This window comes from Anabrus simplex, chromosome 8 (assembly GCF_040414725.1).
Source record: "Anabrus simplex isolate iqAnaSimp1 chromosome 8, ASM4041472v1, whole genome shotgun sequence".
Classification (NCBI taxonomy): Eukaryota; Metazoa; Arthropoda; class Insecta; order Orthoptera; family Tettigoniidae; genus Anabrus; species Anabrus simplex.
This window is the reverse complement of record NC_090272.1, coordinates 2,296,661-2,324,006: the sequence shown is the minus strand read 5'-3', so window position 1 is coordinate 2,324,006 and position 27,346 is coordinate 2,296,661. Positions and strand designations below refer to the sequence as shown.

Genomic DNA, 27,346 nt, shown 5'->3' with positions numbered 1-27,346 from the left:
GACCATCAGTGGTCGAGGGAGGTTGCCTGTTGCAGAAATTGATAAGCTGGAGATGTATTTTGGACTTGCTATAAGAAGAAATACAGGAAATCTTCAAGCAATGAAACAGGGCATAAAAGCAACATTATACCACAAAATGTCAACAGATGAAGAACCAAGACATGACCTGTGCCCAGAAGGGGTGGATTCATGGTGTGGCTTTCAGAATGAAAAGGCAGGAGGTACTAACTACCACCATAAGAACTCACTTCCATTGGCTGTTTCGGATGCCATAAAACCTGTGTATAAGGGACTTAGTGAATCGTTGGCTGAATGGTCAGCGTACTGGCCTTATGTTCAGAGGGTCTCGGGTTCGATTTCCGGCCGGGTCGGAGATTTTAACCTACATTGGTTAATTCCAGTGACTCGGGGGCTGGGTGTTTGTGTTGTCCCCAACATCCCTGCAACACACACACCACACACAACACTATCCTCCACCACAATAACACGCAGTTACCTACAAATGGCAGATGCCGCCCACCCTCATCGGAAGGTCTGTCTTACAAGGAATGCACCCGGCTAGAAATAGGCACACGAAATTATTATTATTAGGGACTTAGTGATGACACTCTGTTGTCTAAGTGTTAACATGGCGGTACACAGAATTTCAATGAAAGTTTAAATCACTGTATCTGGCAACGCATTCCAAAAACTAAATTTGTAGGCTTTGAACCCTTCAAATAGGTGTATTGGATGCAGTGATATGCTTCAAGGAGAGCATGATGTCAAGAAAATGTGTTCTTGAAGACATGGGTATCAAGCCTGGGGCAAACATGTTGAAGGCGATGAGGGGCTTTGACAGTGACCGTGTGCAAAAAATCCCACAAAGCAAGTGCAGAATCCACTAAGAAAGGTACAATTCAAAACAGAAACAGAAAAAGGAAGAGAGAAGATGAGGAGAGCCAATGTTCTGAGACAGGTGTGAGTGAAGCACAAACATTGACTGCAGTTTCCCGAAAAGTCTTCCCTTTTCACATTGAGGCTCATGTATGACTGTACTGCGATACTAAAACTCTAGAATTCTTAATATTGCTTCTAAATTGTGTTGTTTATAAACTTTTCTTTGTTGCTAAAAGTTAGAATATTTTAAAATTAAATTTTAATTTATAACTGAAGACATAAATATTTATCAAATGTTAAAATTCTAGCGTTTCAAGACTTTCATGCATCTATAAATGTGTGGTGATAATTTGGAAGCAGTGGTACCAATACTTCAGTAGTAATATGTACCAACATGACGACATGTGTCAATAAGACCTTGAAAAACTTCTCATATTCAAGAAATTCCTTACAAGTAACTGGATGTCTAAATACTATAAATTGCAATCCATTAGAATCAGAAGGGCTTTGACTTGGCATGGTGTCATGTGATAAATGTCATGGGGAGTTTCAGTGGGCCCTCACGTATTTCTGCCCCTAACGAACATGTGACGGTGGATGGAGAGCCACGATATGGACATCACCGCCACTCATGCTCCTTCCTCCGATTCCGCTACCAATCCTGGACGACAAAAGAGAACCCGGAAAAAGACTAAACGACTTGTTGAATAAATATAAGTATTACAATTATATTGTTCTTCAATAAGTAAATGGGGAAAGGATGTGGTATATTGATCAGGTTATATCGATCTCGAAGAAGGGCCGATAAATCGATTCTACGGATTACATTGGTAGTCATTTGTGAGATGGTATGCTTTATTATAGAGAAATAACAAGGAAAAGACCAAGATGAACTACGCACGTTACTTGTAAATAGCATTACATTAAATAACGTATTAAGAATTCAATTAATGGAGAAGAGTCCAGTATATTACACACCAGATTTGTAATTTTTCGGAAACTGGACTGAGGATGAGCACCTTGCCCTTTTAATCTGCATTAGGATGATACCACCTAGCGATTGCCAAACACATTCCCTATTTGTTGAAATCACATCCCAAAGTAGTGATGAATTCTTCTATTTCCCTCTGGTTTTTGGTATGACAGCGAACATTACATATAACGAGTCTATAAATGAATTACGATAAAATGAAGAGGCACCAACACTGAATTAATAACATAATTGACAGCAAGTTCAAACTTGTGGTTCATGTAGTGCATGGCAACTCCTCTGTAAGCTCGTTGTAAATTAGCTGCACCACGTGTTGCAAGTCCAATAATTAGCTGTTTGCTTAATATTTCATATGCGAAGTCATTTTTATTAGTACAATGCGCAATTGCCTCGCCAGTCAGAGAAGTTAGCGCAAGTAATTGGGTGGCTCGCCGTCAAACACATATCGGCGCTTCCGAGATCCAATGGGGCAGTTCTAATGTAAGAAGGAGTTTCATGTTTCCCCTGATTAACGTTGTAGGGAACGAGCTCTAACATAGAATTACGTTCTTCTTCTGCCTGATATGATGTGTTCTGTATATGGTCACCGTGCACGTCATGTCTTTCTGTTGCACGTGCTTGCCATTTTTATGTTACCTACGTCATCGATGAGTTACTTAGGTCTAATGAGAGTTCTGAGATACTTTCAGTTGATCGCCCACTCAAATTTACGTGTTTAACGAGTGGATTAGTTTTCGACATCACTATTCTTGTCAACAACTCCAAACACTAGCTGACATAGAAATCCTAGGCATCACTGAAGAGGGATACTAAGGAAATGAGGCAGTTTCCTAGGTCTGTCAATACTACTGAAATGTAGGCAGCAAAGGGCAACATTTGAATACTGGTTGTACAAGAATGACAATTAATCATGTATTTATCTTCTAGGATCTGTGACAGCTCTGTTCACAAGTGTCCTCTTCAACGGGCACAGATCTCCTGGTGGATTCTGCTTCGACATCCTCTGCAGGAATGATGGCCTAGTAGACGACAAGAACAGCAGAGAATATAATGTGGACTTCAAGGTAAAACTTTGTCATTGTACGTAGAATTCTTATAAAAATTGTAATGTTATTTGTTACCGAGCGGAGTGGCCGAGCTCTGAGACGAGTAGATCTGTGCTTTACATCTTTACTTCGAAGCCAGTTCCGGCGCATTGCCTGTTCATATGCGATAGCCGATTCCGTCGACCTCCTTGCTCAGGTTCATTCACTGTCATGCACTTCTTCTTCATTAGCCCTTTGCACTGAGGCTGGCATCTCATCCTTGACCCCACTCCAAGAATGTTTACTTCCATTTCACTTTTCATTGCCTTTAGAAGACGGCATGGTCTCGGTAGTTTGTCCTCCAGAGTTCCAGGAGCTGTCGAGCTGCACGATCGATCCCCACTAACGACTGCCTAGGCACTGTCGGGATCGATAGAAAACAAGAGTTGAACAAAAGAGGTCGGTTAGGATTACTCCACGTGCCAGATTCGAGAGGAAGGGGAGAGCGACAAGCTTTACGTCCGACTGACTACATTTACAGTTTACGGAGAAGCCAGAAATTCGTTCCGCGGGAGTTCGACATTGCGTTGACACATCTGAGTATCTTCGATACCACCGAATTGACCAAGATCGAGCCTACCAACCTGGACTCAGAGAACCACCGCACCGAGAAAACGGCTGTGTAGCTATCAGCTTACATTCGGGAGATAGTGGGTTCGAAACCCCACTGTCGACAGCCCTGAAGATGGTTTTTCGTCGTTTCCCATTCTCACACCAGCCAAAGGCCGCGGTCGCTTCCTTCCCCCTCCTAGCCCATTGTCACCATAAGACCTGCCTGTGTCGATGCGATGTAAAACAGATTGTAACAAAGTCTGAATTTGAGTTGTCGTCAGTTGATGCGCAAGGAAACTGTTTGATAGCTAATCACCCTCAAGCCTGGTAGGATCCTCTTTAGAAATAAGCCGCTGAAAGCGATGGCGCCTCCGTATTGAAGAGCGTTAAGGAGGGCTAGGAGTGAATGCTTCGCTCACTGTGCCAGAAAGTCCTATTGCAGCGTGAGAGGCCGTGTGAGTAACACGTTTCATAATACTGAGATCAACTCAGCACCCCTCATACCTCAGAAGCTTGAATATGTCACAGCCATGAATGAGACTCAGACTTACTCCGGTCTCGGGAAGACACAGAATAAGAACTAACCAACACGTACCGTATACTCGAGAGATATCGGACATGCGTCAACTGAGAACTCCTTCAATCAATCATCATTGATCTGCATTTAGCACAGTAAAACCTGGTGACAGAGTCCTTATCTGTTATTCCTTCCTAGGCTTTTCTTAAATGATTGCAAAGATTTTGAAAATACACTGACATCTCCCTTGGTAAATTCTCACTCCCCTTCCTGTACACGAACATTTGCCCCAATTTTTCCTCTTGAATTCCAACTTGATCTCCATATTGTGATCTTTCCTACTTTTAAAGACACCATTCAAACTTATTCGTCTACTGATGTCATTTACGCCATCTCTCCACAGACAGCTCGGAACATACCACTTATTCGAGCAGCTCGTCTTCTTTCTCCCAAGTCTTCCCAGCCGAAACCATCCAGTAATCCTGCTGACGGTCGCAAACACTGGAAGCATACTCTATTTGGGGTCTTACCAGAGACTTATATGCTCTCTCCTTACTACAACCCCTAAATACCCTCATAAAAATGTGCAGTGATCTGTACCCTTTATTTACAATCCCATTTAAGTGATTACCCCAATGAAGATCTTTCCTTATACTGTATTAACACCTACGTACTTACAATGATCCCCCAAAGGAACGTACACCCCATCAACTCAGTAATTAAAACTGAGAGGACTTTTCCTAACTGACTTTTAACCCCGTTTATCATCATACCACTGCCTGTCGCTCACCTCACAAGAGTGTGTTTGGAGTTGGACACAATCTTGTAACTTATGTATTACTCTATACAGATTAACATCATCCGAAAAAACGTCTTACATCTGATTCCAGTTCCTAACTTATATCATTTATATGTATAAGAAGACATAAAGGCGCAATCATACTGCCTTGAGGAATTCCTCTCTTAATGATAACAGGATCAGATAAAACGTCTTCTTCTCTTTTCCTACCGCTTTTTCCCACACCTTTGGGGTGGTGAGTGCAAACTACGTCGGAAATTAGGATTTGACCCAGTTTTACGGCCGGATGCTCTTCCGGACGCCAAACCGATATCGAGAAATGTAATCATTATTGCGTGTTTCTGTGGCGGTTGCTAGTGTGGTACGTTGTCTGAATATGAAGAGGAGAGTGTTAGGACGGACACATGCACTCAGTCCCCGAGCCAGAAGAATTAATCAGAAGCGATTAAAATCCCCGACCCAGCTGGGAATCGAACCCGGGACCCTCTGAAACGAAGGCCAGTACACTGACCATTCAGTCGGACAGCATCAGATAAACATTCACCTACTCTAATTTTCTGATTTATATTTACTAGAAATATAGAAACCGATTCAGTCACTCCTTTTTCTAGTCCTATAGCTCCCACTTTTGCCAGTAGTCCCCCATAATCTACTCTATCAAATACCTTAGAGAGGCCAGTCGCGATTGAGTCCATTTGACCTCCTGAATCCAAGATATCTGCTGTAATCCTTCATGTTGAGCTTCAGTGGAATAAGCTGTCCTAAACACGAACTGCGTTCTATCGAACAAATTACTAATTTACAAACATGTCTGATATACGTAATCAGAAAGAATGCTTTCCCAAAACTTACATGCAAGGCATGGTCTGTAATTTTCAGCTTTATGCGTGTCACCTTTTCCTCTACACACAGGGGCTACTATAGCAACTCTCCGTACGTTTAGTTTAGCTCCTTCATGCAAACTGTATTCAAATAAGTACTTCAGATATTTTACTACAGTATATCTCAGCCAATTGTCTTTAGTATGTAACTTACCCAGAAATATTTTCTAATCCAGCCTCTCTTCGAGTTTTCAACTTTGATATGTTATTGTAAATGTCGTTGATAACAGTATTAGTCACCTCCTCTATCTTGGAACCAACAATCGTTATGTACAGCAGAGTGAATACTTCTGCCTGTTGAAGTTCCTCACATACACACTCCCCTTGTTCATTAATGATTCCTGGAATGTCCTTCTTGGAACCTGTTTCTGCCTCAACGTACCTATACATATTCTTCCATTTTTCACTAAAATTTGTATGACTGACATTTTGCTTGCCATCATGTTATTCTTAGCTGACGTCTTTGCTAGATTCAATTTTCTAGTAAGTTCCTTCAATTTTTCCTTATTTCCACAACGATTTCTAAATCTATTTCTTTCCAGTCTGCCCCTCCTTCTTAGTAACTTTACTTCTCCGTTATAATATAGTGGGTATTTAGTTTCCTCTACCACCTTAAAATCTACATACCGGTTTTCACATTCCTCAACAATTGCTTTAAACCCATCCCACAGTCTGTTTAAATTTTTATTTCCCGTTTTACACCCATCATATTTACTTTTTGAAAACTCCCCCATGTCTGGTTTTTCAGCCGTATGGTACTGCCTATTAGTCCTATTTTTACGACCTTCCTTTCTATCACATTTAATGTACACTACGACAAAAACAGCTTCGTGATTACTAATATCATCTATCACATCAGTTTTTTTATAGAGATCATCTGGTTTTACCAACACCACGTCCAGTATATTCTTCCCTCTAGTTGGTTCAGTCACTTTCTGATTCTGCTGTCTTTCCCAGATTAAGATATTTTCCATCTGTTGGTCATGATTCCTGCCGTTCGCACTATCTTCCCAATTGACATTTGGTAAATTGAGATCACCCGCTACAATCACGTTCCTTTCCATACAATTTCCCACATAGCTGATTATCTTATCAAATAATTCTGAATCAGCATCTGCGCTATCCTTTGCCGCTCTGTACACTCCAAAACATCAAGTTGCCTATTATTTTTTGAGATGAGTCTTACAACAATAAATTCATGTTTTTCATTTTTATTCTTTTTTCGTAGATTACACATTTTCTTTATTCTTCTTTCGTCGCAATGAGTACTCCTCCTTCTACTTCTACAATAAACACTCCAGTTCCGTGAGAAAATATCTGCATCCATTACATTATATCATTTCTCCGCCATGATTCAACCCCTAGTACAATATCTGGTGAGTAAATATCTATTACATTAAATTCTATTCCTTTTTCAATACTTCTACAGTTCAAAACTAACAATTTTATATTATGCCTACTTGACGTCCATATCTCTGCACCCTGATCACCATCCCGATTCTCTGAAGCACCCCTATAATCAATCAAAACTATTTACTAACATGTACGTACCACTGCGGTTTTACTTGAAGGCCATCTGAGTGTAGACCCCTATTTCCTACACACCCATTAAAACTTAGAGACCTCACTCCCTATTTCCCACTTCATAGTCTCATTTAAATCCCCTATCACCTTCCAGTCAGAACCCATCTTACACAGTATTCCACTGATACCAACCTCCGCTTCCTTAAACTGCACCCGTGCTGCATTTACCAGATCTCACACATCCCCAAATATGTTGATACTTAAACCTACTTTCCTTACGTTGTTGGTACCAATGTGAAACACTACCACCTTCTCCTTTCCATCCACCTAATCTACTTTTCTCAATATCTGCCTTAACATAATTCCTGGATAACACTCTAGCCTGGTTCTCTTTCCTCCACACGCTTTCTCCACATGTCTAACTATGGAATCCCCCATGATCAGAGCCTCAACCCTACCGAACTTATTTGATCCTCTCCCCTCCTAGTCAGCCCTATCTTTCGCAACGGTTGCAGAAGCTACTTCCCCTCCCATTTCTCCTTCCCATGCACCTGTTCCACCTTTCTTTTCCTATCCTCTACTGTACAGTACAGTCCCTTTCCCGACCTTAGTGTTTCCTCCTACTTCGACACTTATCAGCAACAGTTACCTGTTCTTCGTCTTCCCTCTGTTGTTCTACGTGCAGACACATGTCCTAAATTCTGCTCCTGAAGAGAGATCTTAGCCTGCAATGTCCTTCCTCTTAAAATATTAGACCACCTTTCTTCTGCAACTCCCCCTTTCCTCCCCATTCCTCTTTTACACCTACTGTATCGCCTACATCGTTTGATGGAGGCCTATCTTCCTTCCTGTCCTCTGAGGGAACCCTAATTATCTCCCTCAAACTCTCCAACTCCTCCCTCACACTCCTTAATGCCTCGCCACACCCACATTTCGTACTTTGGAATTAATTAGCCATTCGTTAGAGAATAATGAAGAAAAAAACGTATTCTGTTCACGAATCAAAAATGAAATGGAAGAAATACTCTCTAGGTTAATACACAAAGATCACACGAAAATAAGTTAATTAACAGACTATTTCACTAAAATACTACTTAGTCGTCTTAAAAGTTTATCCTACAGCACCCTAACAGAATGAAAACTTCCAATAATTACTGAATATAGAAAGGAATACACAGGAATTACACAATTTTAAACTGCAGTTAAGCCTACCCTATTACAACAACAGAATTCTAGTAAGAGAGTTTTTAGGGAGATACTTCTACTGCACAAATATTTCAGTAATAAAATAAACACGCTAATTTCTAATAAAATACCATAACACACTCCAAATATCGAAAGGGTTAGCGTACGTAAGGATAAACACGAATATAAGAGACAAGGTACTATCTAGTTCGATATCCTTCAGTTGACGACGGATTGGCCTCCTCGGTCGAACGTAATCCACATGCAAGAACATTGCCCTCCTCTTCTTGAATTGTCAGTGACATGCAACCAGCAGCACGCATATATCCCACACCTGTCTTAATGTAGAAGTTTCTTTGGAGGATCTACGGACAGCCGCAATTACACTCGTTCTTCCATTTACGGCCTTCTTTTCGATGTTCCGAGATGTGTTAAGTCAAGACCCAACATGGCCGACGCATCGGTTAAATGTAAACAAGCCTGTGATACATAAGCATAACCTTCTGATTATCGTATTGAATCTCGAAGTTGTCAATAATAATCGCCCTGTGGGTGGGGGCCGTGGAATAACACTCACGACATCCCCTGCCTGTCATAAGAAGCGACTAAAAGGGGCTTTTAAATGTTTTTTTTAATGAATAATGGGTCCTGGCATTGCTTTCAGTTACCGCAGGCTCCTCAATTTCATCTATCGTATCCGACCTTCCTTGGTCAACTCTTGTTCTTTTCCGACCCCGACGGAATTAGAGCATTCGAGGCCTACGGAGTCTTTAATTCTCACGCCTTTCGGGGCCACTGTCTTACTTACCTTCATTTTTCGAAGTGTCGGATCCCTTCCATTTTTCTCTCTGATTAGTGTTAATAGCGGATGTTACCTAATTGTACTTCCTCTTATAACAATAATCACCACCACCACCTCTGCCACCGCTATCTGTCATTAATAATGTACAAATCATAAGGAGTTCATCTGATAATATATATTATTTTAAACTAAATGTCGAAACATGTAACGCAGATGTCTATTTGCAAGAAACGTTATTTTTGCACTAATGAAATTGATATTTCAGCTACAGTGAACAGCAACTGTATCACTAGAATTCTCTTAAGCTCATGCATTCCAACAATTATGAAGTTATATGGTGTATCAGTTGAAAAAATTAGCAGAGAATGTCAACATTATCCTTATTTCATGGATATGACATTGAAGAAATGAAAACCGACTCTACTCTATTTTCTGCGTACGCAGTACATTTCATCCTCTGTACGTCACATTCCAGATTATTGAAGAGGTTTACTACTTTCATTCAAGAATACTTTACTGTGGGTAATAGAATCAATGCTATCTAGAAATAGCCTATATTTAGATAAGCAATATGCAAAGAATTCAAAATATGTCTTTTTTATGAACTAATATAGTCCAGATAATAGGTCAGATAGGATTGCATTCCAAATTAGCAGTCCTGAGCGAATATCTGATGCGTTTCAAAGAGTGGCAGTTTCAATTCAATTCAGCTCAATTCAGTTCAGTCATTCAATCTTTCAATCAATCAATGATCTGAATTTAGGGCTGTCTTCCAAGTCGCAGATTATTTATCACTTGTTTACCTAAATGATTTCAAAGAAGTTGGAAATGTATCGACTTGTTGTAGATATAGTTGGTAATGCAACAGGCGCGGGGCACTCTACCCTCGGGATCTTGACGGGTCCTTCTCATTTTGGGGACTATTTCAGAGAGTCGCGGTGTTTGGACACGTGCGTAATTGTGATGGATCGAGTTCCTGACCTTGAGTTATAGTGAATCGTGCCGTTTACGGGAGGTCGAGTTGGGAATCTTATCGGGCGACCAGGTTTCTCAAGTCTAATTTGTGGAGTATCTTTCAGATTTCTTGACGTACCCGTGTAATCGATCGCTATCTTGGCTATACTCCCTAGTATCATGACTCGTATGACGCTTGCAACGAAGTTGATCTTGTTTCTAATGTTGGAACTATCTTATAATTCATTGTGACCATGAGGTTGGAATTTAATTGACAGGTAAGGTTGTTTACAGCTAATTACTAATGAATGAATGGATATATTCTGGGTTGGATTCCGTTTATTAAGTGAAATATCCCTATCTAAGCTAAGACGAAACCAAAGCGTGCATTTAACCTTCCAACACCTGTAATCTTTGCAATCGAAACCAGTCATTGATCTGTCTCTACCTCAACATAATGCAGTGATATCGGATTATGTAACTCTCATTTCCAAAAAGCTAGTTGTGAATTCGAACACAAGCTCACAATACCAATTAATTAATATTAACCTTGAGATTGATAACCATTTTGAGATCTCATTGTGCATGTTCTATCTGAATGAAGCATCCTACTTGATAATACTCTTTGCTTAATTGCATTGTCTTTGATACCTTTGTGTCATATTTTATACCATGCATGGCGTACATTTGCAAGAAGTTTTACATTTATTTACGTCGAATGGGTCCAGCCAATAATGCTTTTTCATGGGTCGATTAACCTAAACTGAAATCAAATGATCACTACTACATCCTAATTAAATTGCGTCGTCCTGAGGATGCTCGCCTTAACGTAACAATAACTGCACACCTATCCTCACATATACCTTCGAGGATCGTTTTAACCTAGCAATAATGGATGATGTGGATGATGGGGGAGACTACACATATATCACCAAGAAAATTTACATTCTTATATCAAATCATAACCTAACAGATATCATGGTACACATCCTCGCAGCCATGAAGTTCCCTATATGCCGCAAGTATATCGCTACCGTATCGGCCGGATCTCGAGTACGGTCATCATGACGTCGTGACAAAAAATCGAATCATAATAGTCGACATGGCCTCGCAGTTAGTAATCATCAGCATTGCAATCTCCAATATACACTTACATATGTAACATACATTCCAAAGTAAACACAACACACCCGAATGGCACGCACTTCGTGGCGGATTACATGGTGAATTTTCAATACCACATCACAGACTAATTCCATGACTTTCATTACACAGCACATTTCACTATAAGAATCATATGAGCTCACCACAAGCACATCACAGTATCATATGACATTGACTTATTAAACACCACCATAAATATCAACATTGCAGGCACTTAATATTCACTTGGCATGCACACCATTATTTATATATTCATATCACGTCAGCCCATGTTATTATTATCACTCGTAACTTCACACTAATTGTATTTTTCCTGAATAGTATCTTCTCTAATAACACGATATGCCGCAGTTTCTTGCTTATCATAATAATAATAATTGTTACCGTATTTTTGTGGTAGTTAGAGGTGAAAGAAGGTGCGGGGGTGAATAGGTCTCAGGCAACGAAATTAAAGTTAATTCAAAATTTAACAAGGTTATATTTTCTTTGTAAAATTCAGAAATAACACGAATGGCAGGTACAGAGTAGCAAGGCAACAAAAGTACAATTACAGTATTTACAGGATTTGGGCTTCGAGCCCCGAACGCGCAATTCTTGGGCAACTAGCCCAACTTTACCTCAAAACAAGATTTAACAGAGGGGCAGAAAACCCCACTCATGCCCAGGAGCACTTGCTCTAAATTACACAGAAAAGCCTCCTCGAGGCATACAACACTCAATTTTCGAGAAAGAGCCACTCGCTCTCAACTTTAAGCCTATCAAAGGCCACACCAAACTCCACCTTCAAGTTGTCCTCTAAGGACATAAACACAGGGGTAAAATACCCAACCTACTGAGGCCTATTAAGTGAGAAAAAGGTTAATTACATGACCTCTAAAATAACAATTTGAGAGGAGGCGATCTGCACTCCTAATACATTTTGTTTAAAACCTAATCTGGCTCTAGGCCGCTAATGCAAGGGCTAATCCCATACTACAGAGGTGACTTTAGAAAAGAACAATTTACATTACATTAAGGTAGAATCGGTTGTGAGAAATAAGTTCACCTCAAAACAATATGAGTGGGAGCTCGAGAGGGTTAAGCACTCTCTATCCCAATATGTGACTTTAAAAGAAAATAGAGCTAAGAGTCGTTACATTTTAGGGAAAAGTTACATGGTGGAAACGCTTCGGACCCGCCCCGAGAGTTAAACTGCTGAGCTAGCAAGAAAAGAAGTTATTAACCGGCCATTACCTGATTGTTGAACTGCTGCCCGGAGAAAGAGGCGCTTCCCGCCCCCTGCTATGTACTTTACACACTGAAAGATGGTACTGAAGTGGCGCAGAGACCCTAAAATCAGCAGTTTATATACTCTCGTGGAAAGTTCGAGGCGTTTCAGGAAAGAAAACACCCGCCCACAATCATTTATTGGTTAGGTTTAAGCAGCATATCCAATTTGAAGAAGAAACACCTTATTGGTCGTAAATTAATTAAAGAAATTCGGGATTGGCTAAATTCAAAACAAGGGGAAAGAAAGGGGAATACAGCCAACTTAAACAATACCAGAAAGAAATTTAACAAGAAACAAACTTTTGAAATAAAAATTTCTCCAAAAAAACAGTTCTTTCACCTTGCACTAGGGTGCACCATTGTAGTTTTTCAGTAGTGTCCTCTAGAAGAGAAAGTTCACACTTCTTACTATAAGCAAAACAAAAATACGTCGAAAACGACCCAGTTCAGAAACTTCAAAATTTCCAATAGTGACATCTTCTGGGTAACTTGAAAATTAATACATTAGATAAAGTTCAGACTTCATCCGCCAGAGGAGTTTCAACTGGCGCAATTTTTAAATTAGCGGCGTGGAGGTGTACCGCCCGGTACAATAATAATAAACATGCTGAGATCAATTACTCGACGGATAATTCGCCCTTGAATTCACGAAGTTCACTATCACATTATATGCAACACATCACATTTCCATTACCCGTGTGTTGTCGGCATTTACTTCACACTAGATTATACCTTAACACATGTCACATATGCTCGCATAAGCTCGTAAACCTTTCGGTAAATAGGATACAACGCCGACGTCGACTCCCTTCCATAAATAATCACTCACGCACATAATAGCGTGAAATTTATAACATCATGTCGCCAAACCCGTACGTAAATTGCTACATGCCAATTCAGTATCAAAAAGCTTATTGTGCACTTATTCTCACGTCTCAACGAACTACTTCAGGACATGTCTTAACACTACTATCTTACAGTCTTGCCTAAGCCACCGACAAAGGAGGCCGCATTGAGCGGTGAGTCCCGGGAGGGGGAGTGGAGTTCGAGAGTGTGGAGTGCTGGAAGGTCGCCGAGAAGTGGGCCGACAATGATTGGTATAGAGCAGTACAGAGCGACGATAGGAAGATGGCAGAGGAAAATGAAGAAGAAAAGAAGCCAGGTGGGTGTAAAATGGATATGGAGAGGAAAGGAGAACTATTGTTATCGGCAGCAGTGATTATAATTTTACTATGTATTGGGGGAGTCGAGTTGAACCCAGGCCCGTCATCTAGTAGAAATGAGGAAAGAGAAAATATGGACGCAATCAAAAGAGCTGTACGAGAGGTGTTGACAGAAGTTTGCCCTTTCGGGCAAATAAAAGAGATGATTGAAGAACAGACCAGTAAGATTGAAGAAATGGAAGTATGGATAAGAGGAAAAACGGACGACATAGCAGCACAGGTGAGAAATAACAACGAGGAAGTGGTAGCATTAAGGGAAAAAGTAGGACGACTTGAAGAGGAGAATTTAAAGCTGAAAGTAGAAGTGGAAGCGAATATTTTATATAGAAGGAAGAAGTGCTTGTTTATTTATGGAGTGCCTGAGGAGACGAGTGAAGTCAAAGTAATTACAACTTATAAAGTAGTGGACCTAATACAGGGAAAAATGAAAATAAATTTTAGTGAAGTGGATATTGACGATGTGCAGAGAGTGGGGAGAACTAGAGGCAATAGGCCTATAAAGGTTCAATTGTTTTTAACGTTGATGGCGGATATTGTGTTAGCAAATGCGGGAAATGTCCAGAGGGATAAAATATGGATAAGGAGAGACGTGGGAAGTGACGCGATCAGAAATGAGAGGCTACTCAGAAAACACAAGATACTGGCTGTAAAACAGGGGCTGAGGGCAACTATCAGAGGTCAAAATCTAGTGGTGACAGACAGAAACTGGAAGAGAATCTGGTCTGTGGATAGATTGATGGATTTAGAATCGAAGTTAAAACAAGAGGGAGAAAAGGAGAGTAGTGCAATAAACTGTAGGCAAGTGAGGCGAAATACAAATAACAGTGTGCTGAGGATGGACTTAGAGATGAAGTCAAAGCGGGCTGAAGAAAAAGGGAGTAGTGCAGCGATTAGTGGAGAGGATAGGCAAAATACAAGAAGTAACAGTGTACCGTGTGAAGAGAGGCAGGGAGAGGTGTCAAGTGATAAAGTGACCAATAGCAGTGTTCGGAGTGAAGAAGTGCGGGTAGAAAGGACAAGTGAGAATGTGACTATTTGCAGGGAAGAGAGAAGTAAGGGAAGTGTCAGTGAAGTAAGGGAAGAGCAGGGAAAAGAGGTAACGGCAAGGTTAAGCTTGATGAGTCTCGACCAGAGTAGGGCCAGATACAGGGACAGAGATCTGAGAGAAATGTGGGGTACAAGTAGACGATGGAGGAGTGGCGGTAAAAGTGGTGTGGGAAAATAATGAGGGCTTGGTATTTATGATTATGTGTTATTTATTTGTGGAGGCTGAAATGTTGTGATGGAGAAGTGATGTATAAGTTATGATATGTTATAGGGCTGAAATGTGGTGTTGGAGAAGTGGTGGTATAAGATGGCGGATGGCAGAAGGTGAGTGTAATGGTAGAAGAAGTAGAGGTGGTATAAGAGGTGGAGTTGGTGTTGTATTGCTGAAATGTGGTGTCGGAAAATATTGAGGGCTTGGTATGATTATATGTTATGATTAATTTATGAAGTGTTATATCGTTGGAATGTGGTGTGGGAGAAGTGGTGATATAAGTAGAGGTGGTATATGATGTGGAGTGGGTGTTGTATTGCTGAAATGTGGTGTTGGAAGTATTGAAGGCTTAGTATTTATGATTAGGTGATGTATGGTTTGGTATTGAGATGGTTTATTTACGGCTGAATTCGTGGGAGTTGGGAGGTGGTATTATTGTATTGGTGTCTGGCATGAGTATTTAATTTTTGGAGCCGGAGAGAGGTGATTTTATTATCATTTTGTAAATTTTGGTTTGTTTGTATGGAGAGGATGAAGAAATATGATGTTGGAGAGGTGTTGGTATATGCGTGATTGGTATTTGTTATTCATTGCCGAAATTTTTGGAGATGGAGAGGTAATTTTATTAGGTTATGATGGTATTTATTTGTGAAGGCTGAAATGTGGTGATGGAGAAGTGGTATATTTATTGTTGATATTTGGAGTTGGAGGAGTGGTGGTAAATGTGGTGTTGGAAAAGCGTTATATCGTTGGAATGTGGTGTGGGAGAAGTGGTGATATAAGTAGAGGTGGTATATGATGTGGAGTTGGTGTTGTATTGCTGAAATGTGGTGTTGGAAGTATTGAAGGCTTAGTATTTATGATTAGGTGATGTATGGTTTGGTATTGAGATGGTTCATTTACGGCTGAATTCGTGGGAGTTGGGAGGTGGTATTATTGTATTGGTGTCTGGCATGAGTATTTAATTTTTGGAGCTGGAGAGAGGTGATTTTATTATCATTTTGTAAATTTTGGTTTGTTTGTATGGAGAGGATGAAGAAATATGATGTTGGAGAGGTGTTGGTATATGCGTGATTGGTATTTGTTATTCATTGCCGAAATTTTTGGAGATGGAGAGGTAATTTTATTATGGAGTGTTATGGCGGAATGAAATGAAATGAAGCAATGTTAACGCGGATTGGTAAAAGCTGTGGTATGATGGATTGGAATGCAATGACGGAATATTGTTGTTATTATTTAGCCTTTTACTATAGGAGGTGGAATCTGAAAGATTGAACGCAATGTTAGTGTTATGGCTGGTTTGGTATGCAATCTTGTAATGTTGCTGTTGTAGCTTATTTTGGAGTAGGTCAGGGAACAATAGAGGTGATGAAAATGCTGAAGCAAGAAGGTTGCGTGATGAGTGGGTACGTGTGAGTGATAACAAGCAGAAAGTTGCAACACCAGCAGTAGAATGTAAACATAGACCAGGCTGTTGTTAACTGGTGTTGATGGAGTTGGTTCTGGTATAGAACCGTGGCGTTAGGTCTTTTTTTGTTTTATTGTTCATTTCATTTTATTTTGTATATGGTGGAGAGTGGTGGCTTAGGTTGGACTACGTTTATTAAATTTATTATTTATTTATTTATTTATTTATTATTATTGTGAACATGTATTCGGGGCTGAACGCCTGTTATGTTCATTAATAAATACTAATACTAATACTAATACTAATACTAATACTACTATCTTACATTATAGCTACTAGGAAATTTAACAAAATCAACCATGAAAATGCATTATAAATGTGTAGATGACACATGTCAGCGTTTTCCGGGCTTATAGGCCGTGGTCCAGGAGCGAGTGAATGTCCCGACGTTTCACCGAAGACTGCGTTCGGCATTGTCAGGGGTTCCGACTGACTTCGATAGCAGCGAAGCTCTCAGTGGAATGAAGTAGTAGACCTCGAGACCCAATCCCGTGAGCAATTTTAGCCCTTCGGCCTTTTGGGCCTTGAGTGCAACTTTCGATAAGGTTTCTAACTAGACTGCATAGGTGTTATGGAGATGGTACTTTTAAGAACGGAATCGCGCTGGTCAGGATGTGACCTGCACCCCGGAGGGTGGATTTAATTTAAAAGAGACTTTAGTCGCTTATGGAGAAGACCGTCAGTATCATAATTACCCAGACTGGATATGATTGGGTTTGGATTGGAGTTCAGGTTATAGTAGAATCTTTGTGCAGAGATCAGGATTCTGGTATATACTTCATCAATATGTAGATCATTATGTATATCGCGATTCCGTTCGTACCATTGCGCACCGCTGATTATGCGAAGTGCACGATTTTGAAAGCGCTGAACTTTGCTGAGGTGCGTTTTGGCTGCGATCCCCCAGACAGGACTGGCATACTCAAGGATTGGCCGTATGGAGGTTTTGTACAGCAGGAGCCTGTTTTCTAAGTTGAGCCCATTATCGGCTTTCATTAGAGGTATAATTTCGTACAGGCGTTTATATGCCTGGGCCAAAATTCTTTCAATGTGATGCCTAAACGTTAATCTTCTGTCCAGGGAAACACCCAGGTATTTAGTGACATTTGACCACCAGATCCCCTCGCCGAAAAAGACCAGTGGTAGTGGGTCAGAATAAGCTCGTTGGGAGAAGAGAGTAGCACGTTAATTTTAATTCTCCACTGTCGGAGCCAAGGTTCGATAGTGGAGAGGGCTTCTTGAAGGTAATTTTGTACTCTGGGTGTTTCCCAGGATACAGAAGAGATAGCGGTGTCGTCCGCATACGGGGTATGTCTGACATAAATAGGTTGAAAAGAACCGGTGAGACGAACACCCCCCCGAGGGACCCCGGCGTTAATGGGGCGGGGTTCCGACAGGGAGTTGCCAACTTGCACTTGAAATTTTCTTTGTGAGAGATAGCTATGAAGAAGGTGAATCAGGTATTTGGGAATCTGAAGAAGATTGAGTTTGTAGATTAGTCCCTCGTGCCATACGCTGTCAAACGCACGCGAGATGTCAAGAAAACAGACTCTTGTGTGCCTCCTATGATTATAATTTTTAGTAATTTCCTCGGTGATTCAAGTTGGTGGACTGTGGAATGACCACTTCTGAAACCAAATTGTTCGTCGTTGAGGAGGTGCTTGGCATCAATGATAGCTTGCAGACGGGAGAGTAAGATAGATTCAAAAAGTTTGGAGAGAATAGAGAGAAGAGAAATGGGTGTGTAGTTTGGAGGGAAGGTGGGGTCAGAGAGAGCCTTAGGGATCATAATGACCTTTGCCAATTTCCATGGTTTGGGAAAGTGTGCAAATCTGAAAGTGGAATTGAAAAGTTTGGTTATAAAAGTTAAGGCTTTCCTGGGTAAGTTTTTTAGAAAGGTGGCTGAGATGTTGTCTAAACCAGGAGTTTTACGGTTTTTAAGTTTGCGAATAGCAGCCTGGAGCTCAGAAGGTGAGACAAATTTGAAGTCAGGGTGGGAGACTGAAGTCACCGAGGTTGTCAATAGCCTCCTCGACAAGGTCAATGAAATCGTCATCAGACGGGTCTAAATTGGGGGTGCAAGTTTCTTCGAGAGTGTCTGCAAGAGCGTTTGCTTTTTCGTAATCAGAATGTGCCAATCCTTGTTGACCATGTAGGGAGGGGATGCCAGTCCTTTTCCTAGTGAATCGTCTCGCCATCCTGTGCAGTGAGTTATCTGCAGCACTTAGCTCAGCTAATCTTGATTTCCAAGATCTTATTTTGTGGTTCCTGATGAGGGTGGTCAAGTTTCTTTTCTGGCGGTTCCAGACTGATTTTAGATATGGGTCTCTGGATAGATGCCACTGCTTGCGGGTGCGGTTCTTGATTTTAATTTGTTGTAGGATCTCTGTTGGCAGTGGTTCAGGCTTGGTCCTGGCCACGGAGGGTCCCACAGCGGAAGTTCCGGCAGCGGAGATGATAGCAGTGGTTATCTCCTTTGTAAGAGCATCGATGTCTTCTGGTCCTTTTATGCTGGGGTTGCCAATTGACATGGGATTGTAGATAGTCTCGGAAGGCTTGCCAGTTGATCTTGCGTAGATGTATGGGGATGGGAATTGGGGAGTGAATGGGACTGGAAGCAATATTGATAAGTACTGGTAAATGGTCTGAATTTAGGGCATCAATGATGGTCAATTTGATATGACAGATATTAGAGGAAATGACAATGTCGAGAGTATCGGGCATATGATTGGGGTTATGGGGGTAGTGGGTATGCCTATCAGGACCGTGAGTAAGCAGGAGTTTTCTGTCGCAGTATCGGGCCAGTTGGTTACCTCTGGGTGTGGAGGTACGACTGTTCCACCGTGGTTTCTTAGCATTAAAATCTCCAGGGCGGATGACTTTATCCAGATCAGCTGAGTCAAATGCTGCGTTTGGTGAGATGTAACACGCAGAGAGACTGAGGGGTCCTTTGTGTGTGGCTACTTCGACGGTTGTGGCTTCAAGTGAGAAGAGGTCAGGAAGGGTAGGGATGCGTTGATGGGAAAGGGTGTTTTTGATAAAGATGGCAGTACCACCATGTTCACGGTTGGGACGATCGTTTCTGTAGGACTTGAAGTTGGGAAGTTGGAGGGAGTGGCGAGGCTTGAGCCAGGTTTCACACATTAGGGCGATGTCAACCTTCAGTTCCTTGATTAGCTCACACAGTTCGACATGATGACGTTGAACGCCTTCGGCGTTCCAAAAGAGGACCCTCAGTTCCCTGGGGGATGCCCGGTTGGTGGAGAGTTTAGGCATCTTGGAACCACCCTAGAAAGGCTTCAAAGAGGGCTTGATTTTTGGCAGCAGGTGTAGGGGCAGCAGCAATGCGAGAGAGGGTGTTCTTGATGAGTGAGATTAAACTTTTAAAGGTTGGGTCTGAGAGGAGTTTGAATAGTTCTAATATGTCAGAAGCGCTGGAGGTGGAGGTGAGGTTTAACGGTGCTTCCCTTTCTGGTAAGGGGGCCGTGGTTCCTGGTAGAAGAGGAAAGTCGGATAGGGAAAGGTTGATCGGATTGGGAGTGGAGGACTGATTTGTCTCGGAGGGCTGAGGGTTCATTGCATTGGCGTATGTAACGTTAGCTTTAAGTATTGACGGAGGGGGACCGGAGGGGCCTTTACGGGTAGAGGGGAGCCTGGAGTTGTGCAACTGAAGGAGTCGGAGGTAGTGACTACATCCTCGGTAGTTTGCAGTGTGTTGTTCGCCGCAGTTGGCACAGCGAGGCTTCTGGGAACGGTCGCCTCTTTTGGGGCAATCGTTGGTAGAGTGGTAGTCTCCACAGATTACACATCTTGAGAGGCAGTGACATCCTCCGGAGAGATGGCCGTAGCGCTGGCATTTGAAGCACTGGACTGGACCAGAAGGGCTATTGTATTTCTCAATTTTGATATCAGTGCACAGCAGGTGCTTGATGTCAAAGCTCTTTAGGTCGTCGTCGGCGTGATCATCGAAGTATGTGGTTGTTGTAATTCCACCTACTTATATAGTGCAGGATACGGTACGCTGCTCGCCAATTGGCCGCTATGGTGGGGGGCGGTTGCTGATTGGCTGTTCTTCGGCCAATTGTTGAAGCGCTAGGGAGCCCAATTTACACTGACCTGCTTTGGCGGAGACAGACAGCTGATCACCCGTTGCTTTCTTCTGGTCCGCCGCGGCTATCGTGTCCTTCAGGGTTAGAGCTTTCAAGACTGGAAACCAGGCTTTGTTTACCCGTTCAGATTCTTCCTTACGGTTGAAGCTGTTGGTGTGCTTTAGGATTTCAATGGCTTCCCTCTGTAGCCGGGCGTGATAAGAAACAGTAGTTGACAGTACTTCGGTGTTGCTGTACTGTATGTCATGGCCTGCTAGCAGCGAGTGTTCAGCGACTGATGATCTACCTGTCTGTCCCAGCCGGCTATGTCTATTATGCTCCTTCGGTCGTGTGGCGATGCTGCGTTTGGTAGTCCCTATGTATACCTGGCCGCGGCTACACGGGTTCTTCTAGACACCTGCTGTGGAGAGAGGATGGCGCTTGTCTTTGGCAGACCTAAGCAGTTCCTGGATTTTCTTCGTCGGCCTGTATATGGTTTTAACCCCATGGGACTCCAGTAGCTTCCCTATTCTGTCAGTTACTTTCTCGATATACGGCAGAAAGGCTTTAGCTGCCGTCCGCTCCTCTTCTTTTCTTGAGTGCTGGACGTCTGGGATGGAGTGCTCGCTGAATATCTTTAGGGCTGTACCCCTTAGTGAGTAGGGCCCTGTTGAGGTGGCTGAGTTCTTCGTTTAAGTGCTGAGGTTGACAAATTCTCTTAGCACGGTCCGCTAGCGTCTTAATCACTCCGTATTTTTGTCGTGGGTGGTGGTTGGACGTCTTCTGACGATAGCGGTCTCTGTGGGTCGGCTTGCGGTATACTGTGTGTCCCACGTTTAAATCGGCAGTCTTCATTACCAGAACATCGAAGAAAGGGAGCTTTCCCACGTTTTCTGTCTCCATAGTGAACTGAATACTGGTGTTAATACTATTCAGATGCTGTATAAACAGCTGTAGTTGTTCCTTTCCGTGGCTCCAGATCACAAAGGTGTCAGCTACGAAGCACAGCCACACCTTAGGTTTCAGTGGTGCGGTCTCGAGTGCTTCCATATAGAAATTTGCTATCACCGGACTCAGAGGACTGTCCATGGCGATGCCGTCCACTTGTTCATAGAAAATGCCATTCCACAGAAAATAGCTAGTCGTGAGGCAGTGGTTGAACAAGTTGGTAATGTCCTAGGGAAAATCCGAGCGATGTGGTCCATGGGCTCATTCACAGGTACCTTAGTGAAGAGCGAGACCAGCTCAAAGCTGACAAGCAGGTCTTCGGCTTCTAGCTGGATGTTAATAAGTTTTTCTATGAAGTGGCCTGAGTCCCCGACGTACGACTGTGTGCCACCGATGTAAGGTTGTAGTAAGGTGGCCAGATGTTTAGCAATATCGTAGTTCGGTGATCCAACAGCACTCACGATGGGCCGTAGAGGTACGTTGTTCTTGTGTATCTTGGGTACACCGAAGTACTGCCAACTACTGTGTCTTATCACGCCCGGCTACAGAGGGAAGCCATTTAAATCCTAAAGCACACCAACAGCTTCAGCCGTAAGGAGGAATCTGAACGGGTAAACAAAGCCTGGTTTCCAGTCTTGAAAGCTCTAACCCTAAAGGACACGATAGCCGCGGCAGACCAGAAGAAAGCAACGGGTGATCAGCTGCTTGTCTCCACCAAGGCAGGTCAGTGTACATCGCGCTCCCTAGCGCTTCAACCATTGGCCGAAGAACAGCCAATCAGCGACAGCCCCCCCCCCCCGTAGCGTCCACTAGGCGAGCAGCGTACCGTATCCTGCACTATATAAGTAGGTGGAATTACAACGGCACTTCATTTATTTTCCTTTTTTCGTTGATGCTCTGAAGGAGAAACATCCTCAGAGAGCCAAGCCCGAGCGTGCACCCTGTCCAGCCGTCAGCTCGCCTTCGTCTTCCGACTAGTGCTCTGTCTGCGGTACATCTTAGTACCACCCCTCACCGCCAGGAGCGCTCCGCCGAAGCTGGCGCCATAGCGAGCCCCGGCTCGCCCCAGCCTTCAGCCGCCAGCCATCTTGAGAGTCGCCCGCTAAGGCTCTCCGCGCCGCCAGTCGCGGTTCACAGCGCGGTCCGTCCTCCTAGATACACTCTGGGAGCCGTCTTTCTGCGGTCCACCATATTCAGACCAGCTGCAGGGCCATCCACACGTCCAGTCCTGCCGTCGTCAGCCTGCTAGCCTCTTAGGGTTAGCCACAGTTCTGCAAATAGCAAATTTGTCTTGCGCTCGGTGGTGCCTGTTCGTGCCTTGTCCCGGCGCGATCCGTATAACTACACCTGGCACGACTGGTACTTCCCGAGTTGCACACTAGCCTTGGTCCTCTTCGGAGTTTGACCCAGCTAGTGCTAGCTCCTGATCCCTAACAAAGCCCCCCCCCCACCTCCTCATCGCTACTTCCTTCTTTCTTTCTTTCTTTCTTTCTTTCTTTCTTTTCATCCTCTCTCTGACTACGGATATGGACAACTCCGGTGGACCGAGCAGCTGGGGCCCATATCATGACTTTAACCTCCCCCTCACCGTTGAATTTAATAATTTCCACCCCCCCCCCCGCCACCAAGATGTCTACCTGGTTATCCCTCCTCCCACTGACATCTCACCTGCCAGTCTAAAGCTTCACCGTCAACGAGTTGCCTCTGCTCTCCTCCCTGCCACCAAGTTCATTCACCTCGTTGACGAAAATAATTCTTCTCACGCCATCTTCATTTACCCGACAAGGCAGAAAGCTCTAACTACCCTCTCCAACCACCTCTTTCAAAACTTCATTCCCTTTACTCCCTCTAATGAATTACCCCCACTCCCGCAGGAATTCGTGGACGTAATGGAAGAGGTTTACTGCGCAGAAGAGTCTGGGAAGGGAGATGAAGAAGAAGACAACTCTGCGTACGAAGAAATCGACGAAGAAGAACGCCCCTTCGAGAAACCCTTCCATTACACCTCCAAGAACACCCCTTTTCCCATATCAGCCAAGAGCAGCTTCCTCATCATACCGCTCACAAACCCACGACCCATCCCTCTTCTCAGAAAGTCAATTATTGAGTCACTAAACCCTATTATCAGCAGACACATAGCGGTAATTGAGGAGACACATAACAACCATCTCCTCATTACCCCCTTCAAAAACAGATCTATCCCTACCATTCTCAATTCTCTGCAGCATCTTGACATCCCCCCACCCATCCAAATAAATCCAGTCACAAATTCTTGCCAGAAAGACACTCTCAACCATAGTACCCAAGCTCCAGTTACCGATGATACCCAAACTCAAACCGACCTCATTCCCAGTACTACCCAGGAAGCTGAAACCGACCCCGTCTCTCCTCCAGTAAACCTAACCACCTCTGCCACTCAGACTCGCCGAAGAAGAAGAAGAAAACGCCGGACATCAACTTCGAAGTCTACTTCGCGCCCCAAATCAGCCATCCTACCCAACCCCCCCCCCCCCCCCCTCAATCCCCTACCCCCCTGGTCATTCAGTGCTACAACTGTCTCCAGCTACACCACACAGCTGCAACATGCACCAATTCCACCATTTATAATAGGTGTGGCGGTTCCCACCGTCATACTGACTGCAACGTGCCTCGTGACCAGGCGAGATGCTACAACTGCGAAGGAAACCATGCCGCCTCCTTCCCCGGGTGCCCTTTCATCAAGCGAGCCATTACGGCACACTACAGGCGCGCAAGGAACTTACATAACAACAGTGTTCCACCACCACATTTCAACCACTCCACTCCTCTGCCTGCTCGCCCTACCATCCAAGACACCTCCCCCCTTATTCAACTACTTCTCAGTCTTCTTGCCCCGCAGACTACTCCTCTCTTCCCTGCCATGCCCTCCCGACAGCTAATTGTTCCTTAACTCACCATGCATTATCGCCTTGCTCTTTTCTAAACTTGCAAAATCTGCCTTCTTCTTTTCGCACGATATCTCCCAGCCTTGCCCACTAGCACTAGTCTAATTAGATAACTAACAGTTAAGCGAAGAAGGGTTTTCATTTTCTGACTGGCGAACTTGTTTTTTCCCCGCTATGTGTACGTCGCGCTGGTGCTGATGCGAGTTTTCGCAATTCGCTGCAACCGATGAGTAGAGAGGCCTTGTATTCGCCTCGGGACTCGCACCTACGAGCATTCACAAAAAAAAAACAACAAAAAAAGCACTTCATTCCACTGAGAGCTTCGCTGCTATCGAAGTCAGTCGGAACCCTTGACAATGCCGAACGCAGTCTTCGGTGAAACGTCGGGACATTCACTCGCTCCTGGACCACGGTCTACAAGCCCAGTTTGTGAAAGCCTCAACTGCTACGTGTGGATGATTACTGACATGCAGACCAGCGCATGGCAACCACGCCATTGTCTCGGCTGGAGACCGCTTTCGCATTTTACTTCTCCATATTATTATTACCTGGATTCATTTTCCAAATCATTATTACATTCGCAAGTAGATCACACCTGAAACAATCTAGCATTAGTTTACCAAATTCACACACAATCATTATTATATTCAACAATGCATACACTCCTTGATATAAGTAATTATTCACAAGATACCGACATTAACTTCTCAAGTAGAGCATTGATTGCCATGTAATGGCTTGGCTCTGTATAACTGCTAGTATTTCATCACTATTTGCCAATAATAACACAAATTTATAATATACGTCGCATATTACGAAACTTTACACGACTAAGACTGAATGCACTTAGACTTCCACCAAAATAGTCTCACAATCTGCTAGCTTTTTACAACTACCTTTTGAAGCGTCACATCCACCGACAAGAAGCCAACAGTAGGCCAATAACAATGATACACATCTGTAGTCCGCCTTTCTCCTAAGAACAAAGACATGGAACGGAATTATATTACCTTAGATGTACAAGTTCGACTTAAGAACATATCGATACATAGGTGTCGCCACCGTCACTCTTACCAACTCTCGATATTTTACTTTACATGACATTACCCTGTAGGCATTCCCGTTGGTTTCGTCTTGTATAATACACTTTATAATCTACACGCAGCTTAAATTTACCTTTATATACATAAATTTATCCATCTTGGCGCTCAAAAATGAGTATCTCTGTATTCACGTTCACTTTCTTGCGTTCTCGACGTAAATGGATGAATGAAGGTCCAGACTGTTCCGGTGCCTTGAATTCTCCGTCGTCATTCGTGCTGTCGCCCTCGTTAGATGTTAGGCCCCTTTAATCAACAAGCATTGCAGTCTGTACTTCTTCTTCCTATAAATCAATGCTTCTTTTAGAAATACGTAAGCATCGGGTTACTTACTACTAAATTTCTAGTAATTCATGTTAATTTAAATTAAAAATAATGAGGAGATCCATCTGATAATGTAAATAATTTTAAGTTTGTGGGTTACTGTAGTCACGTCCTAGTTCGTGAACCATGTGCAACAGCTGAGTGGCCCAGTAAGTGGTCCTGAGAGTCGGGATACCAGTTGCTATGGAATGGGAGTGGGCATCTCGGACACATTCTGAGTCGTGGCCCTCCTTGTGCTCAGGCGGCTAGGACTATACAATCCACTGGTGGTCCATAACCCGTTAGAGGAGAGATCCTCACTTGGAATATGTGCAAGTAGGGCAGCATCCTGCTCCATGAATCGACCGAGCTCAGAACACTTTAAGCAAGCCTCGGACCTATGGGAGTAATGGAGTCCCACTCCCATTTGACAGGCGAGGGACTCCTTGGAAACAACTTGGCGAACGAAATGGAATTCGATGGGGAGCTATCAATATTAATGGGGCTTATGGAAGAAAAAAAGTAGAACTGGCTGAGTCAGCAAAGAGGATGCATCTGGATGTGCTAGGAGTAAGTGATATTCGGGTAAGAGGAGATAACGAGGAAGAGATAGGAGATTATAAAGTGTACTTGACGGGTGTTAGAAAGGGAAGGGCAGAGTCTGGGGTAGGGCTCTTTATCAGGAATACCTTTGCACGGAACATAGTTTCTGTTAGACACGTAAATGAGCGAATGATGTGGGTAGATTTGTCAGTTTGAGGAATTAGGACTATAATTGTGCCCGTGTATTCACCATGTGAGGGTGCAGATGAGGATGAAGTTGACAAGTTTTATGAAGCATTGAGTGACATCGTAGTCAGGGTAAACAGCAAGGATAGAATAGTGCTAATGGGCGATTTCAATGCGAGAGTTGGAAATAGAACTGAAGGATACGAAAGGGTGATTGGTAAATGTGGGGAAGATATGGAAGCTAATGGGAATGGGAAGCATTTGCTGGACTTCTGTGCTAGTATGGGTTTAGCTGTTACGAATACATTCTTCAAGCATAAGGCTATTCACCGCTACACATGGGAGGCTAGGGGTACCAGATCCATAATAGACTATATATTAACAGACTTCGAATTCAGGAAATCTGTTAGGAATGTACGAGTTTTCCGGGGATTTTTCGATGATACAGACCACTATCTGATCTGTAGTGAACTAAGTATCTCTAGGCCTAAGGTAGAGAAAGTGAAATCTGTCTGCAAACGAATAAGGGTAGAAAATCTCCAGGACGAGGAAATTAGACGGAAGTACATGGATATGATTAGTGAGAAGTTTCGAACAGTAGAAATTAAGCAGGTTCAGGATATAGAAAGTGAATGGGCGGCATACAGGGATGCTGTAGCAGAAACAGCCAGGGAATGCCTTGGAATAACTGTGTGTAAAGATG

General features: G+C 43.1%; 1 protein-coding gene across 1 annotated transcript in view; it reads left to right on the top strand.

Moving 5' to 3' along the window:
* Positions 1-27,346, top strand: part of LOC136878949 (lysosomal alpha-mannosidase) — a 344,628-nt gene that overhangs the window by 81,704 nt on the left and 235,578 nt on the right. Inside the window, exon 7 of the mRNA XM_067152580.2 lies at positions 2,798-2,934. Within this exon, the coding sequence (XP_067008681.2) occupies positions 2,798-2,934 (137 nt within the window). The remainder of the gene's footprint in view (positions 1-2,797; positions 2,935-27,346) is intronic.